General features: G+C 57.5%; 1 protein-coding gene across 1 annotated transcript; it reads left to right on the top strand.

Moving 5' to 3' along the window:
- The first annotated feature begins 130 nt into the window (after window positions 1-130).
- Window positions 131-10,830, top strand: CRELD2 (cysteine rich with EGF like domains 2). The gene is made up of 10 exons (XM_051962699.1): window positions 131-940; window positions 2,088-2,170; window positions 2,514-2,624; window positions 3,265-3,356; window positions 3,861-4,037; window positions 4,278-4,373; window positions 7,119-7,202; window positions 8,631-8,726; window positions 9,248-9,391; window positions 10,512-10,830. The coding sequence occupies exons 1-10, from the start codon at window positions 773-775 to the stop codon at window positions 10,559-10,561; spliced, it is 1,101 nt and encodes a 366-aa protein (XP_051818659.1). The 5' UTR covers window positions 131-772; the 3' UTR covers window positions 10,562-10,830.
- The last annotated feature ends 2,571 nt before the right edge of the window (window positions 10,831-13,401 follow it).

Below are 13,401 nucleotides of genomic sequence, written 5' to 3'. Positions count from 1 at the left end.
AGCTTGTTGGCGAGGTCTGATTCGTTCACGTACTCTCAGGGCGGCGGCCTCTCGACCAATGACCGTCCGAGAGTTGGCAAGGAGGGTGGGGCTTGGCTAGAATCCTCATGAAATAGACCGGCACAGAAGGTACCCGGCTTCCGAGCGAAGGAGGTGGAGCCTCGCTGGCCTTCTCTGCGCCTGCGCGGTCTCGAGCTCGGGCCTCGGTCCCGAGCCGGGTCGCTCAGGGACCAGCCGAGGCTTGGAGGCGGAGCCTCCCGTGTCCCGGCTCCTACTGGATCCCTCGTGCTGATCCCGGATCCCTCCTCTTCTCCCCTCACTGATCCCAGACCCCTCCTCCTTTCCCTCGTTGATCCCAGACCCCTCCTCCTTTCCCCTCATTGATCCCAGACCCGTCCTCTTCCCTCCTTAGTCCCAGAGCCCTCCTCTCTTCTCATTGATTCCGTACCCGTCTTTCCCGTCCTGATCCCAGACTCCTCCTCCTTTCCCCCGGTTGATCCCAGACCCGTCCTCTTCCCTCCTAGTCCCAGAGTCCTCCTCTCCTCTCATTGATCCCGAGCCCCTCCTTCCCCTCATTGATCCCGGACTTCTCTGCTGATCCCGGCTCCCTCCCTCCTTTTCCCTCTTCTGATCCTGGATCTCTGCTCTGCTCTCTCTCCCTGCTGATCCCGGATCTCTCCTCCCCCCCGCCTCCATCCCGGATCTCTCCTTTCTCCGTGGGTCTCCCTGTCCATCCTCCCTCTGTCTCTTCTTGGTCCGCGCTGTCCGGACCATGCGTCCTCCCGGGGGTCCGCGGGGCCGGAGGCTCCGGCCCCTGCTCCAGCTCGGCCTCCTGCTCCTGCTGTCCCAAGCCTCCCTTTCCGCGTCGTCCTCCTCCTCTTCCCCGCATAACCACAAGCCGTGCACAGTCTGCAAGAACATCGTGGAGCAGTTCAACAAGGTGCGAGGGGGGAGAGCAGAGAGGGCGCGGGGTCGCACACGGCCGGGTCCCCTCTGGGGTCTCCCCGCTGTCCCTGGTCCCCGGCATCCCATGCCCCGGTTACCTCTGACACTGCAGCCCCTCCCCCTTCCCTTCACTGTCGGAGGTGGGAAGCCGCCCACAGGGTGTGCGCTATTCCGGGCCTCAGTTTCCTCAGCCGTCAGATGGGGGGGGGGGCCTCTGGGGTCTCCGAGGTCCCTCGGACCTCAGGGGGCTACTGTGATACACACCCGTGTGTGGCAGCCCCCGCAGCCTTACAGCTGGCCGGAGCATTCAGGAGCGGCTCTTGGGAAGTGCCGGGGAATCCCTCAGAAGGGAGCTGAGTGTGACCCCCGTGGGGCCTTGGCCTGGAGAAGTGGGCACGTCAGGATGCCACCCTGGACGCTGCCATGGCCCGAGGCTGCTCGTGGGGGGGCTCTGTCGTCTCCCTTACCCCTCCTTTCCCCGGCTCCCTCTGAGGCTCGGCCCGGCCCCCGCCCCCTTCTCCCTCTGGCCCCAGCGCCTGCCCTGCTTTGGGCAGGAAGCGCTCGGTGGGTGCCAGTGTCAGGGGGGGGGGGGCTCTGTCTTCTCCCTTACCCCTCCTTTCCCCGGCCTGCGCTCTCCCACCTGCCCGGAGGCCTCTCTCGGCCCGGCCCCCGCCCCCTTCTCCCTCTGGCCCCAGCGCCTGCCCTGCTTGGGCAGGAAGCGCTCGGTGGGTGCCAGTGTGGGGGGGGGCTCTGTCTTCTCCCTTACCCCTCCTTTCCCCGGCTCCCTCTGAGGCTCGGCCCGGGCCCCGCCCCCTTCTCCCTCTGGCCCCAGCGCCTGCCCTGCTTTGGACAGGAAGCGCTCGGTGGGTGCCAGTGGGGGGGGGGGGGGCTCCTGCTCAGGACCGGGAGTGACCGGAGTCTCTGCCAGATCCAACCGCAGCCAGACTCAAAGGGGACCCGAGAGGCGTCTCTCCAGGCTTGCTCTGAAAGAGGAGCCGCGAGATGCCCAGGGCGCGATGCTCCCGGGTCCCAGCGGGAGCCAAGGGACTCTTCGCGCCTCCGTCGCTTTCCCGATAACACTTGTCGTTGAGTTGGTGGAAACTCTCCCTCCCCGAACAAATATTCCGGCCTTCCTTTGGCAGGGCCTGGCAAACACAGAAAAGAAAAACTTCGGCGGTGGAAACACAGCTTGGGAAGAGAAGACGTTATCGAAATACGAGTCCAGGTCTGTGTCGCGCGTGCGGCTGGTTCCGAGGCCCCGGCCGCCGTCTCCGGGGGTGGGCGTGGAGGAGGGAACCAGAACCGGGCCGACCAGCGGCCATCGGGAGCACTCGGGGAAAGGCCGGAGCAGGCGTGGGCAGGGCCCACCCGGGCTGGGCTCGCGGAGGAGGAGAAGCCTGGCTCTCGTCTCCCTTCTCCCTCGGAGCCGGATGAGGAGCCGCTCCTGGAAGCGAGAGTCTGCCCCCACCCCGCGGTGGCTGCCCTCCGCCGCCCCCTCCCCACCACCGCAGGCCGGCACTAGGAAAGGTTCCCTTCCTCTAGCGCCGACTCGTGGCTTCCCATTCCAGTGAAATCCGGCTCCTAGAAATCATCGAAACCCTGTGCGAGAGCGACGCCTTCGACTGCAACAACATGGTGGAGAACAACGAGGAGCACCTCGAGGACTGGTGGTTCAATCAGTAAGTGTCGGTGCTTGGGGGAGAGGGTCCGGGGCCTGGGCGGGGGAGGCGTGGGGGCCGGCAGGGGCCGGCGGACTTGTTGTACTTCCTGGGCCGCCAGAGACGGACGAGGGAGGTAGAGCCTGGGTTATTTCTGGTGGGGTGCGGAGGGCTGCCCGGCCAGAGAACCGATGCCCGAGCAGACCGGGCCGAGTGTGAATCCCACCCGGCGCGTGGCCGGGAACGGGAGCCGCCACCTCTGGGACCCTCGTCTGCCCAAGGGGGACACGAGCCTAGGTCTGCCGCCGTCCTGGGAACGGCCCCTGCTTCGTCACCGGCTCCTTCGTGTCCGGAGGCAGTGGGTTCGCGAGCTGGGGAGCCAGGGTTCGAGCCTCCTCGCGGGATTCTGGGCGGCAGCTCTGCCTCTCCCAGACTTGGTGCCCCGGGCCCTGGGTACCGGGCGGACCCTGCAGAGGCGTCTCCCACGGGGGGCTTGGATCCCCGGCTGCCTCCCCGCCAGGAGGCTGCCCCGGCCCCCCACTGTGGGGAAGCCCGTCTCGGCGCCGGCCCCCGTCTCGCCGCTCGGCCGGGCGTGCGTTCCTTTGAGGGGAACCCAGCACGTTCTCAGGCTCGGTGATAAAACCTGCTTCTCGTTCCTCAGGAAGAAGAACCACCCCGACTTATTTACGTGGTTTTGTGTGGAAACCCTAAAAGTGTGCTGCCCTCCTGGAACCTACGGCCCAGAGTGCCGCGGTACACCCTCCCTGCCCCCTTGGGGGGGGAAGAGAGAGCCGCCTGGGGGTGCGGGGGGGCACTGTGGGTGACCCCCGCCCCCTCTGTCTCTCACACACTCGCACCCACCCCGGCCTGGCACGCTGCGGACCCTCCGGTGATGGATGAGGGAATGGGGCAGTAAATGAGCCCTTCTTCCCTTGCTTTGTCCATACTCTGGGTGTGCATCGTGACCCCCTTCCCTCTGGCCCCGTTGTCGGTACTTTGGACTTTTACTTTAATCGGTACCAGACAGAGCCCTATGGGGTCCCTCCGCCTGGGGTTCTCAGTCAGAGTGGCTTTGGGGGTGCTGCTGGCTGTCCGGTCGGGGCAGAAGGGGGCACAGAGAGCAGGGAGAGCGGCAGACAGACGGGGAAGGGGACCCTCGGGGAGGAGGGCCGAGCCGGGGCCCTCAGGCCGAATCTCGGGGGGCCCTTGGTCTCCAGCAGCCCTTCTAAGTGAGACCCGTTTCCCCTCCGGCTCCAGAGTGTCCCGGGGGGTCCAAGCGGCCGTGTGGGGGAAACGGCTACTGCAACGGCGACGGGACTCGCGGCGGGGACGGCAAGTGCAAGTGTCACCTGGGCTACATGGGGCCGCTGTGCATGGACTGCGTGGAGGGCTACTTCAGCACCTGGAGGAACGAGACCCACTCCGTCTGCATAGGTGACTTGGCCGCCAGACCTTCCAGGGCGTCCCACCCCGGGGGAGGGAAAGCCGAGGCCCTGAGGCCCCTCGGGACAAAGATGAGTCTGGGGCCCAGGCTGGCCACGTTTGGACCTCCCCTGCCCCCATTTTCCCCGGACCTCGCCTCCGATTCTGATTCATTAACATTTGGGGGGTCCCCAAGGAGGGATCTGGGAGGTGTGCGAGGGTCCGTGCTGCTCACGGCCGGGTCTCTTCCAGTGTGTGACCGAGCCTGTAAGAACTGCACCGGCCCGACCGCCAGCGACTGCGGAGAGTGTGAAGCCGGCTGGGCCTGGATGGGAGACACCTGCGGAGGTGAGTCAGGGCGGCCTCGGGGCGCAGCGCGCTGACGGACGGGGAAACCGAGGCAGGCGGCCGGGAAGCGACGTTAGACCCCAGCCGGTCGCTCCACACCGCCTGCCTCGGCTTTCCCACCTCGAAATGGGAACGAGAAGCCCAGTCTCTCAGGAGTGTTGTGGGGATCCCGGGAGCTCAGGATCCCAAAATGCTGTTAGTAAGGGTGAGTGTTGGGGTGGATTTGACCTCGGGGCCTCCTCTCTCCTGTCTCCAAGCCCAGTGCTCCCCCCAGAGAGGTTGGGAGATCGGGTGTTCTTGCACCCCTGTCCTCTGATGGGGCCGTGGTATGGCGGGGGGGGGGAGGGGAGATGCCCACAAGCCTGGCAGAGCTTACACAGCTAAGCCCGCTGCTGGTGGGGCAGGATGGCCACAGGAGGTGTCAGAGACCACCTGCTGCTCTGGGGGGGCCCCCCTCCTCTGCCCTCTGGGCCTCTGCTCTGAGGGAGGGGTGACTGGCCAGGGAGAGACCACCTGCTGCTTTTAGCGTGCTGGACTAAGTACAGAAGGTGAAGCCTGCCATCTCTGCTGGTTGGCCGCTGCAGGGCAAGGTGCATGCTGGGAAGAGGCAGGATGCCCGGGGAGCATTGGCGCCTTAGGCCACTTGGAGGAGGTGGCCCCTACCCTGAGCCCGGGAGAAGGCTGATGGTGGGCACGGAGGCTTGTGCCAGGGCAGAGCTGGCCCCCTTCGGAGGGGGTGACCGGCTGGGGGCAGAGGCCCCAAGGGGCCCCACCGGGCATCCTTGTCCTGGCGAGAGTCTCAAGGACGGCTTCGTTCTTTGTGCCAGCTGGCAGGTCTGGGGCCCGCAGGGGCTTCACCAGTGCTGGTTAATTATTGACAGCTCCAGAGGAGTAGGAAGAGATTCTGTCACCTCCTTCCCTCCTTCCCTTTTTTCCTTCCCTCCCTCCTATCTAGGAGATGAGAGGCTAGAAGTAGGAAGAGATTCTATCATCATCCACAATTTTCTGATGGGAAACTCCCTCCCTTTCCTCCCTCCCTCCCTTCCTTTCTTTCTTCCCTCCCTCCATTTCCTCTTTGCTTCCTTCCTCCCATCCTTCTGTCCCTCCCTCCCCTCTTTCCCTTTCTCCTTCCCTCTTTCCCTCCTTCCTTCCATCCTTCCCCCTCTCTCTTCCCTCCCTCCTCCTCTCCTTTGCCCGCCGATCCTTGGCAAACACAGAGTCCGTCAGGTTTTCCCAGTAGCCTCAGCAGGCTCTGCCAAGCAGTAGCTTGGGCAGCTCTGACTGAAGCTCTTTGGCCACGTGCGGTCGTCCCCGGGGTTAGCTGCCGAGCGCCGGCTCCATGTGGGGCTACAGGGGAAGGGCGCTCGGGGGCCTCGGGACACTCGCCGCGCACTGGGGGAGACTCTGGAGAAGCGCTCACACAGGACACTAACCCGGGCTTTCCCAAGCCAGAGCGACTGACAGCCCCAGGAGCTCCAGAGCCAAGGGAGGAGGGGGTGGGCAGGGGCCGCCGGGAGACTTCTCGGAGACGCGGGCTTGGGTCTGGAGCACGCGCAGTAGAGCCCTGGGTTGGAGGGCGAGCTTGGGAGCCACGGGGAGAGTAGAGGCTCAGGGGAGGGACCCGGGTCTTTGGGCTGTTGGAGCTGAAGATGAGGCAGGGGGCAGATTGGGTCGGGCCTTGGGGCTCCCTGCGGCTTTATCCAAGTCCTGGAAGCCTTTGCGAGGAGGGGCCAGACCCCGACCCCTCATGTTACAGAGGGGGGCTGTCCAAGACCACGCACAGCTGACCGGGAGGAGGCCCCATCACTTTCAGAGCCATTCTGTGGGGGCTCCACAGCCACGGGCAGGCATCCGGGCCAGGTGTCCAGAGAGCTCGGTGGGGCGGTGAGGGGCCATCTTACCTGCCGAGTGCAGGTTTGTGGTGCTGGTCTTGGCCCTAAGACTAGGAGCAATAGGTGGAGATTGCAGAGACCAATAATAAATGAGCAGAGGAAAAACTTGCCAATGGTTGGGGTGGGCCACTGTTCCAGGTGGTGAGCTCCCCATCAGGTCTTTGAGCAGAGATTAGATGGTGGGAACAGTGGAGAAGGGACTCTCGCTCAGGTGTGGGTCGGTCTACGTCCCGCAGAGAATCCGTTTCGCTCTGAGATTACCTGAGGCTGGGCCCTCGCCGCTGGCTGGCTGGTGACTCTGGGACGTGGCCGGTGGAGGCAGAGGGGGGAGGCTCTTGGCCCCTCGGAACCGTTTCTAAGCCAGTCGGCCGAGAGGGCCCCTCCTCCTGTGACTCCCTAAAAGCAGAACTGGGGAACAGCTGACATGTACATATGGGCCCCGTCCGGTTTTTTCTCATGAGTCTGATGACAGTGCTTTCATCCTCACACCTGTTTTACAGAAGGGGAGACTGAGTCTGGAGGAGGCAGGGTCCAGGGTGAGGTGGGTGCTGGGGCTGAGCCTCCAGGACAAGGAGCCTTGTGGGCTCCTAGCAGAACTGGGCCAAGAAGTTGCCTCCCTGGCTCGGAGCCCTCTGCCAGCCTGCCTTGCTCCCTCTTTGGGGCTCCGGGTCTCTGGGGAGGAGGCGGGGTGGGCAGTGTGTGAGGCATGTGACCAGACCAGGACCACTGAGCAGGGGGTGCCCCTTCTGGCTGCTGGTGTGGAGGGTCACGGGTCATCTCAGGAGAACAGAGGCCTTTGAGCTGCAGCCTTGCCGGGAGCCAGCCCCAGTCATACTCACCCCTCTTGTTTCAGATGTGAACGAGTGCGCGGCAGAAACTCCTGCTTGTGACGAGGGCTTCTACTGCCTCAACAACAACGGCTCATTCTCCTGCAAAGGTCGGCCCCCACCCCGGGTCTCTGGGTAGTTCTCACAGGAGCTGGGGGCTTTTGGGGCCTCGAACATCCCCTGTGGCTCACGGTCCTGTCCTGGGGCACTTCTGCCTCGTGCCCTGGAGTGAGTGTGGGCAGGTGACTTAGGAAGTAAGGGGCACACAGCTTTGCAGCAAGCTGCCTGGTACACTCAAAGTTTTAAAAGCAAATGCTTGGAGATTTCTTCTTCTTTTTTTTTTTTTTTTTTAATACCAGCTTTTGGGGCAGCTGGGTGGTGCAGTGGGTAGAGCCCCAGCCCTGAAGTCAGGGGGACCTGAGTTCAAATTTGGCCTCAGACACTTCACACTTCCTGGCTGTGTGACCCGAGGCAAGTCACTTAACTCCAACTGCCTCAACAAAAAAAACCAAAAAAATACCAGCTTTTTATTTTCCAAATACGTGCAGAGATAGTTCTCAACATTCTCCCCTGCAAAAATTTGTGCTCCATGTTTTTCTTCCTCTGTCCCTCTCCCTCAGACAATAAGCAATCCAATATAGGTTAAATGTGCAATTTTTCTAAACTTATTTCCATATTTATCACGCTGCACAAGAAAAATCAGGTCAAAGGGAGAGGAAAATGAGAAAAAAACAAGTAACAACAAAAAGGTAGAAATGCTACGTTGGGATCCACACTCAGTCCCCACAGTCCTGTAGATGTAGATGGCTCTCCCTATCCCAATCGTCTCATTGTGGAAGAGAGCCACGTCCATCAGAAGTGATCATTATATAATCTTGTTGTTGCCATGCCTAATGATCTCCAGCGATCTCCAGGCCTTTCTGAAATCCTCCTGCAGGTCATTTCTTACCGAACAATAATACTCCATAACGTTCATATACCACAGTTTACTCAGGGGAGGGAACCGGGTCTTTGGGCTGTTGGAGCTGAATTTACTCAGCCCTTCTCCAGCTGATGGGCATCCACTCAGTTTCCAGTTTCTGGCCACTACAAATAGGGCCGCCACAAACATTCTTGCACATACAGGTCCCTTTCCCTCCTTTCAGATCTCATTGGGATATAAGCCCAGTAGACACTGCCGGCTCAGGGTGTGCACAGTTTGAGCCCTCTGGGCAAAAGTCCAAATTGAGCGAATGTTTTAGGAGCCGATGTTTAGAATTCAGGATGGAAGCGGTAAAGCTGGGAAGTGAATCTTTAGGAAAGATGCCCAGCTATGGCCAGAAGGCCGGGCTTGGGGAGCTTCTGGGGCTGGAAGGGAGCCCGGCCTTCCCCTGGAGCTGGCCTAGGATGCTCGCAGTCCAGAGCCAAACCTGGAACCCGGGCCCTGGGGCTCCCCTCCCACCCCGTGCTGGCTCTCTTACCTGCAGTGTAAGTGAATGACTTTGATGAGGCCCCGAGGCTGGGAGCCGGCGTCCTGAGTGTGCCCCTTTTGTTCCTAGAGTGTGACCCCAGTTGTTCGGGCTGTGTGGGCGAGGGCCCGGAACACTGCATCAACTGCTCGGCCGGTTATGCGCAGGAAGATGGCTCCTGTCAAGGTGGGTAAGGGGGCCCAGGGCCCCCGTCCTCCGGGCTGCTCCTCAGCGGGCTCTGGACATAGAACAAAGCACCAAAACACTGGCGGCTCTGGTCCAGTGTCCTCCTGCCCTCCTCCAGCCCCACTGACCCCTCCCTTGGGACCCAAGCCTTTGTGGGTGGGATCTTGCCCGGCAGTGTATACAGCTCCTGTCCCAGGAGCTTCCCACCTCTTTGGCTGGGTCACAAGGGGGAGGTGGGCTTCATCTGCTCTCCAGGCCCTTCGATGATCTCCCATTGAGGAGGGGTCAGCAGCCTTTGAGCACTCTGCTCGCTCAGTGGTCAGTCATCAGCGGACATGGTGTTCTCTTGGTTCTTTTTACTAAGCACCATTGGGGGGAGGTCCTTGGGGAAGGAAGGGAGAGGCTCCATAGGGAAAGGCAGCCCAAGACCTTTCTGGCCGAGTCGATGGGCCCTCGGAAGCTGGGGCACCACACCGATCAGGTCCTGGATGCTCATGGGGGCACGTGGGCATCTTGTGCAGATGTAGATGAGTGCTCCCTCCCAGAGAAGGCGTGTGAACAGGAGCACCAGAAGTGCTTCAACACCCCGGGCAGCTACGCCTGCGCCTGTGCCGAGGGCTTCCAGGAGAAAGATGGCACCTGTGTGCCCGCCAAGGATACCCCAGGTGAGTGACAGCACTGCCAGCGGAGGCTTCCTTGCATCCCTCCCCCTGCAAGGCGTCCCCTCAGCCCCATCTACTACCCTGGCCCTGTGCATCCTCCCGGCCCTGTGCATCCTCCCGGCCCTGTGCACCTCCTCGCCCCCCCCCCCCAGCCCTGTGCACTCCCCAGGCAGGAGGTGGGAGGTTTTTGTTTGGGGCATCTGATGGGCCTGGACCTTGAGCTGCACCAAGGATGTTAGCAAAGGGAGATCCTTCCGGGGTGGTTCTGGGAAGAGGAGGAGCCTGGGAGGGGAGGTCAGCAGCTGGAAGGAGAGACGGGCCCTCCTGGCCCTTCCAGCCTCCTCCTGGGCCTTCCTGCCTCCAGACTCTGCATGCTCCTGCCCAGCAGCAACAGCAGTTGCTGTGGCTCCCCTCAGATTGTAGGATAAAATGCACCTTGGTTGGCCACCTTTCCAGACCCGGCTCACGCTACTCGCTGCAGGGCCTGTGCTATTCTGCCCCGAGGCCTCCCAGGCCTGGCAGGCCTTCCCCCCTCCCCTAGATGTCCCAGCCAGCTCACCCATGAGCCCCCTGGAGGGGCAGAGCCTCCCAACTGCTTGTTTACTGGGGTGCTCGCGGTCACTGCTCCAAGCGGGGAGAATCTGAGCCAGGAGCAAGGAGGAGGGCGGGAGGGTCTCCTGTGCATGAGCACTGGACAGCTGGGAAGAGCGGGTGTGGGAAAGTGAGGAAAGGACCCCAGAGGCTCTTCTGTGGCCTTCGGCTCCTGGCACTGTCCATCTGGCCCAGGCGATACCAGTATCAGGAAAGGGCCCACGTCCCAGCTAGGAGTGGCCAGGAGATGGTCACCTCTGTGTAGGAGGAGATGGGCCCCAGGGAGGACAAGGGAAGGGGGAGAAGGAGCAGGGCTGGAGCCGCGTGTCGGCCCGCAGAGACCCGCCTCAGTTCCGCCTTTGGCAGCAGGTGCACTCCCGGCGACTCCCCAGCTCCCTGCTGGCTCTGAAGGGGAGACACTGGTGGCTGCGGCTACTTGCGGGGTCCTCCTGGGCGCCATTCCGTGGTGGCTCAGACCCCCCCCTTTTACAAGTAGGGCTGCTCACCCCTGGGGCGTGCTTGCTTTTAACAGAAGATGAAGAACCAAAGGAAACTCCAAAACCGTCCCACGAAGACCTGTGAGCCGCCTCCCCAAACCTCCCGAGACCTGATTGCCGACGTAAATTATTCCGAAGAAAACAGCCTTTGGTGGGAATCCCCCGGAAATGTCAGCCACCCACCGGATCATCGAGCGCCTGACCACCTGCCCACGCTGGGGGAGAAAACCTTCATCGGTTCGGGCTCTTTCTAAAGCTGTGTTTTCTCTTGTTCATAAAGAACTATATTGTCGTATAATTTTGATAACTATTCTTTGTAATAAAACTGACTATGGAAGGTGGACCAGAATAGAAGGTTAAGCGTATTTACTCACTAAAAGACCAAACTTAAATTCCCAAATCCCAGATTTTTGAAAAAAAAAAGTCTCTATGGGATTCACTTTTGGCCTCTTCATTGGCCGTTGGGAAGAAGGCAAGTGGATGATGCCGAGCGCCATGTTGGGCGATTTTGTGCCACTCCCCGGTAAATAAAGTGGTTCTTGATGAAAATTCACATTTTTTACTTCAGCCTTGCCCATTGGAGCATTTGATGGGCTGTTAAGGCAGTGGGTGTTTATAATGTTCCCTAAAAACAGGTACCAGCCCTTTTTTCTAAAATTTTTATTAATTTTTTTTACATTTCCATAATTTTCTCTAGTCTCTCTCCCAAACAGGCATTCATATAACAAATAATACCCTTTAGAGATAAAAAGAGATGAAGACTCGACACCACTAATCATTGGAAAAAGCCTGGAAACATGTTCAGTGTATGAGGACCTTCCACTGTCATGAAGGGCCGGATTTGGAGGCAGCCTCTCATCTCTCCATTCAAGTCCTGGTTGAGCTTTATCATTTTGTTATCTGACTTCTGATTTTCGGAAATGTCGTTCTCGCCATTGACATGTAGAGCGCTTTCTTGACTCTGCTGATTTCCCTCTGCATCAGTTCATAGAGGAGGTCTTCCAAAGGTATCTCTCTTCACATGCATCATTTCTTAATAGTATTTTATTTTTCTAAATACACGCAGAGAGAGTTTCCATCATTCACCCTTGAAAAACCTTGGGTTCCAATTTTCTCCCCCTCTGTTCATCCCTTTCTGCTCCCCAAGACAGCAAGCAATGTGATACAGGTTAAACATGTACGATTCTACATGCATCGTTTCTTGCAACAGGAATACTCCATTACATACATGTGTCATAATTGATTTAGTCATTCCCCAATCAACGGGCATCTTGCAATTCAACACGCATCGTTTCTTGCAACAGGAATATTCCATTCCATACTTGGTCATTCCCCAATCAATGGGCAACTATTTTGTTTCTAATTCTCTTGATATCACAAAAAGTGCAACTATAAATATTTTGGTGTCTATGGGTCCTTTTATTGATAGCTTCCTTGGAGTGTGGACCCAGTAATAAAGAGTCTCTGGGTCAATGGGTGTAGACTTTTTAGTCATTTTCTTTATGTATTTCCAAAGTGCTTTACAAAATGGTGGTATTGACCTGCAACTCCACCAACAATACACCAGCGTGCCCATGACTCCTCCAACATTGACTATTCCCATCTTTTGTCATTTTTGCTAATTCATAGTGTGTGAAGTAAAAGCTCAAAGTGGTATGTTTTGCATTTCTTTTTATTAGGATTTGGGAGCATTCTTTCAAATGATTGTGAATAATTTATAATTTTTTTGAGAACTGTTCAGATCCTTTGACTTTGCTTTTGAGGAATCCGCCATTGATAAAATTGGCCCACGTTGTAGTATATGAAGGTAATGGAATATTATTGTTCTATAAAAAATGATGAACAAGCTGATTTTAGAAAGGTGTGGAAAGGAAAGGAAAGGTTCCTATAAACGGATGCTGAGTGAAACAAGCAGAACCAAGAATACATTGTATACAGTAATAGCGAGAATGTGCAATCAGCTGTGAAAGACTTGGTTCTGCTCAGTGGTTCAGTGATGCAAAGCAATCCCACTACTTTGGACAGAAAATGCCATCTGCATCCAGAAAAAGAACTAAGGAGACCGAATGTAAATCAACATGTGCTATGTTCACTTCTTTATTCTGTTTTTTTTTTTTTTTAATTTTTGTTTTTGTTTTTTATCTCTCCCATGGTTTTTCCCTTTTGCTCTGATTTTTTTTTCTCCCAACATGACTCATAAAGCAACGTGTATTAAAAATAAATAAATTTACTAGAAAAAAAAATAAAGCTGGCCTGGGGACTTTCCTTAAAATGAAGGTTCATCACTGGGAAATGAATGTAAATTGCTTGCATTTTTGTTTTTCTTCCCGGGTTATTTCTACCTTCTGAATCCAATTCTTCCTGTGCAACAAGAGAACTGTTCGGTTCTGCACACATATATTGTATCTAGGATATACTGTAACCTATTTAACATGTAAAGGACTGCTTGCCATCTGGGGGAGGGGGTGGAGGGAGGGAGGGGAAAAATCGGAACAGAAGTGAGTGCAAGGGATAATGCTGTAAAAAATGCTGGGTTCTGTCAATAAAAAGTTATTTAAAAAAAAAAAAAACCTGGGGGGGGGGGAATGAAGGAACCAATCAATCAAAAGAAGGGGCCCTAAAAGCAAAGGATTTTATATGGATTTGGGAAATGGGGGGCTCCATTTTGTGAGAGAGAAAATTGAATTGAAACAAAGCATAAAATAGGGAGGCAGGGCAAGGCAGTATTTCATTTGAAGCTTTCTTGGGGATTTGAGTGACCTGCAAGTGAACAACAATGTATGGTGGCAGCCAACACACACACACACACACACACACTCCTCCTCCAATCATTCTCCTTTTCCTCCTCTTCCTCCTTTTTCATATGACTGCTTCTCCCCCAAGTCCAGCCCTGCCTCCATTAAATCAACCAATAAGCATTTACCA

This window comes from Antechinus flavipes, chromosome 5 (assembly GCF_016432865.1).
Source record: "Antechinus flavipes isolate AdamAnt ecotype Samford, QLD, Australia chromosome 5, AdamAnt_v2, whole genome shotgun sequence".
NCBI classification, from domain to species: Eukaryota; Metazoa; Chordata; class Mammalia; order Dasyuromorphia; family Dasyuridae; genus Antechinus; species Antechinus flavipes.
This window is presented reverse-complemented; position numbering and strand designations above follow the sequence as displayed.

What these genes read in the sequence shown, in the direction of transcription:
- CRELD2 (XM_051962699.1), top strand. Translation starts at nt 773, where the DNA reads ATGCGTCCTCCCGGGGGTCCGCGGGGCCGGAGGCTCCGGCCCCTGCTC. An exon ending in GACCCACTCCGTCTGCATAG is followed by an intron (nt 4,038 to 4,277) that starts GTGACTTGGCCG and finishes GGTCTCTTCCAG; the next exon opens with TGTGTGACCGAGCCTGTAAG. An exon ending in GGAAGATGGCTCCTGTCAAG is followed by an intron (nt 8,727 to 9,247) that starts GTGGGTAAGGGG and finishes CATCTTGTGCAG; the next exon opens with ATGTAGATGAGTGCTCCCTC.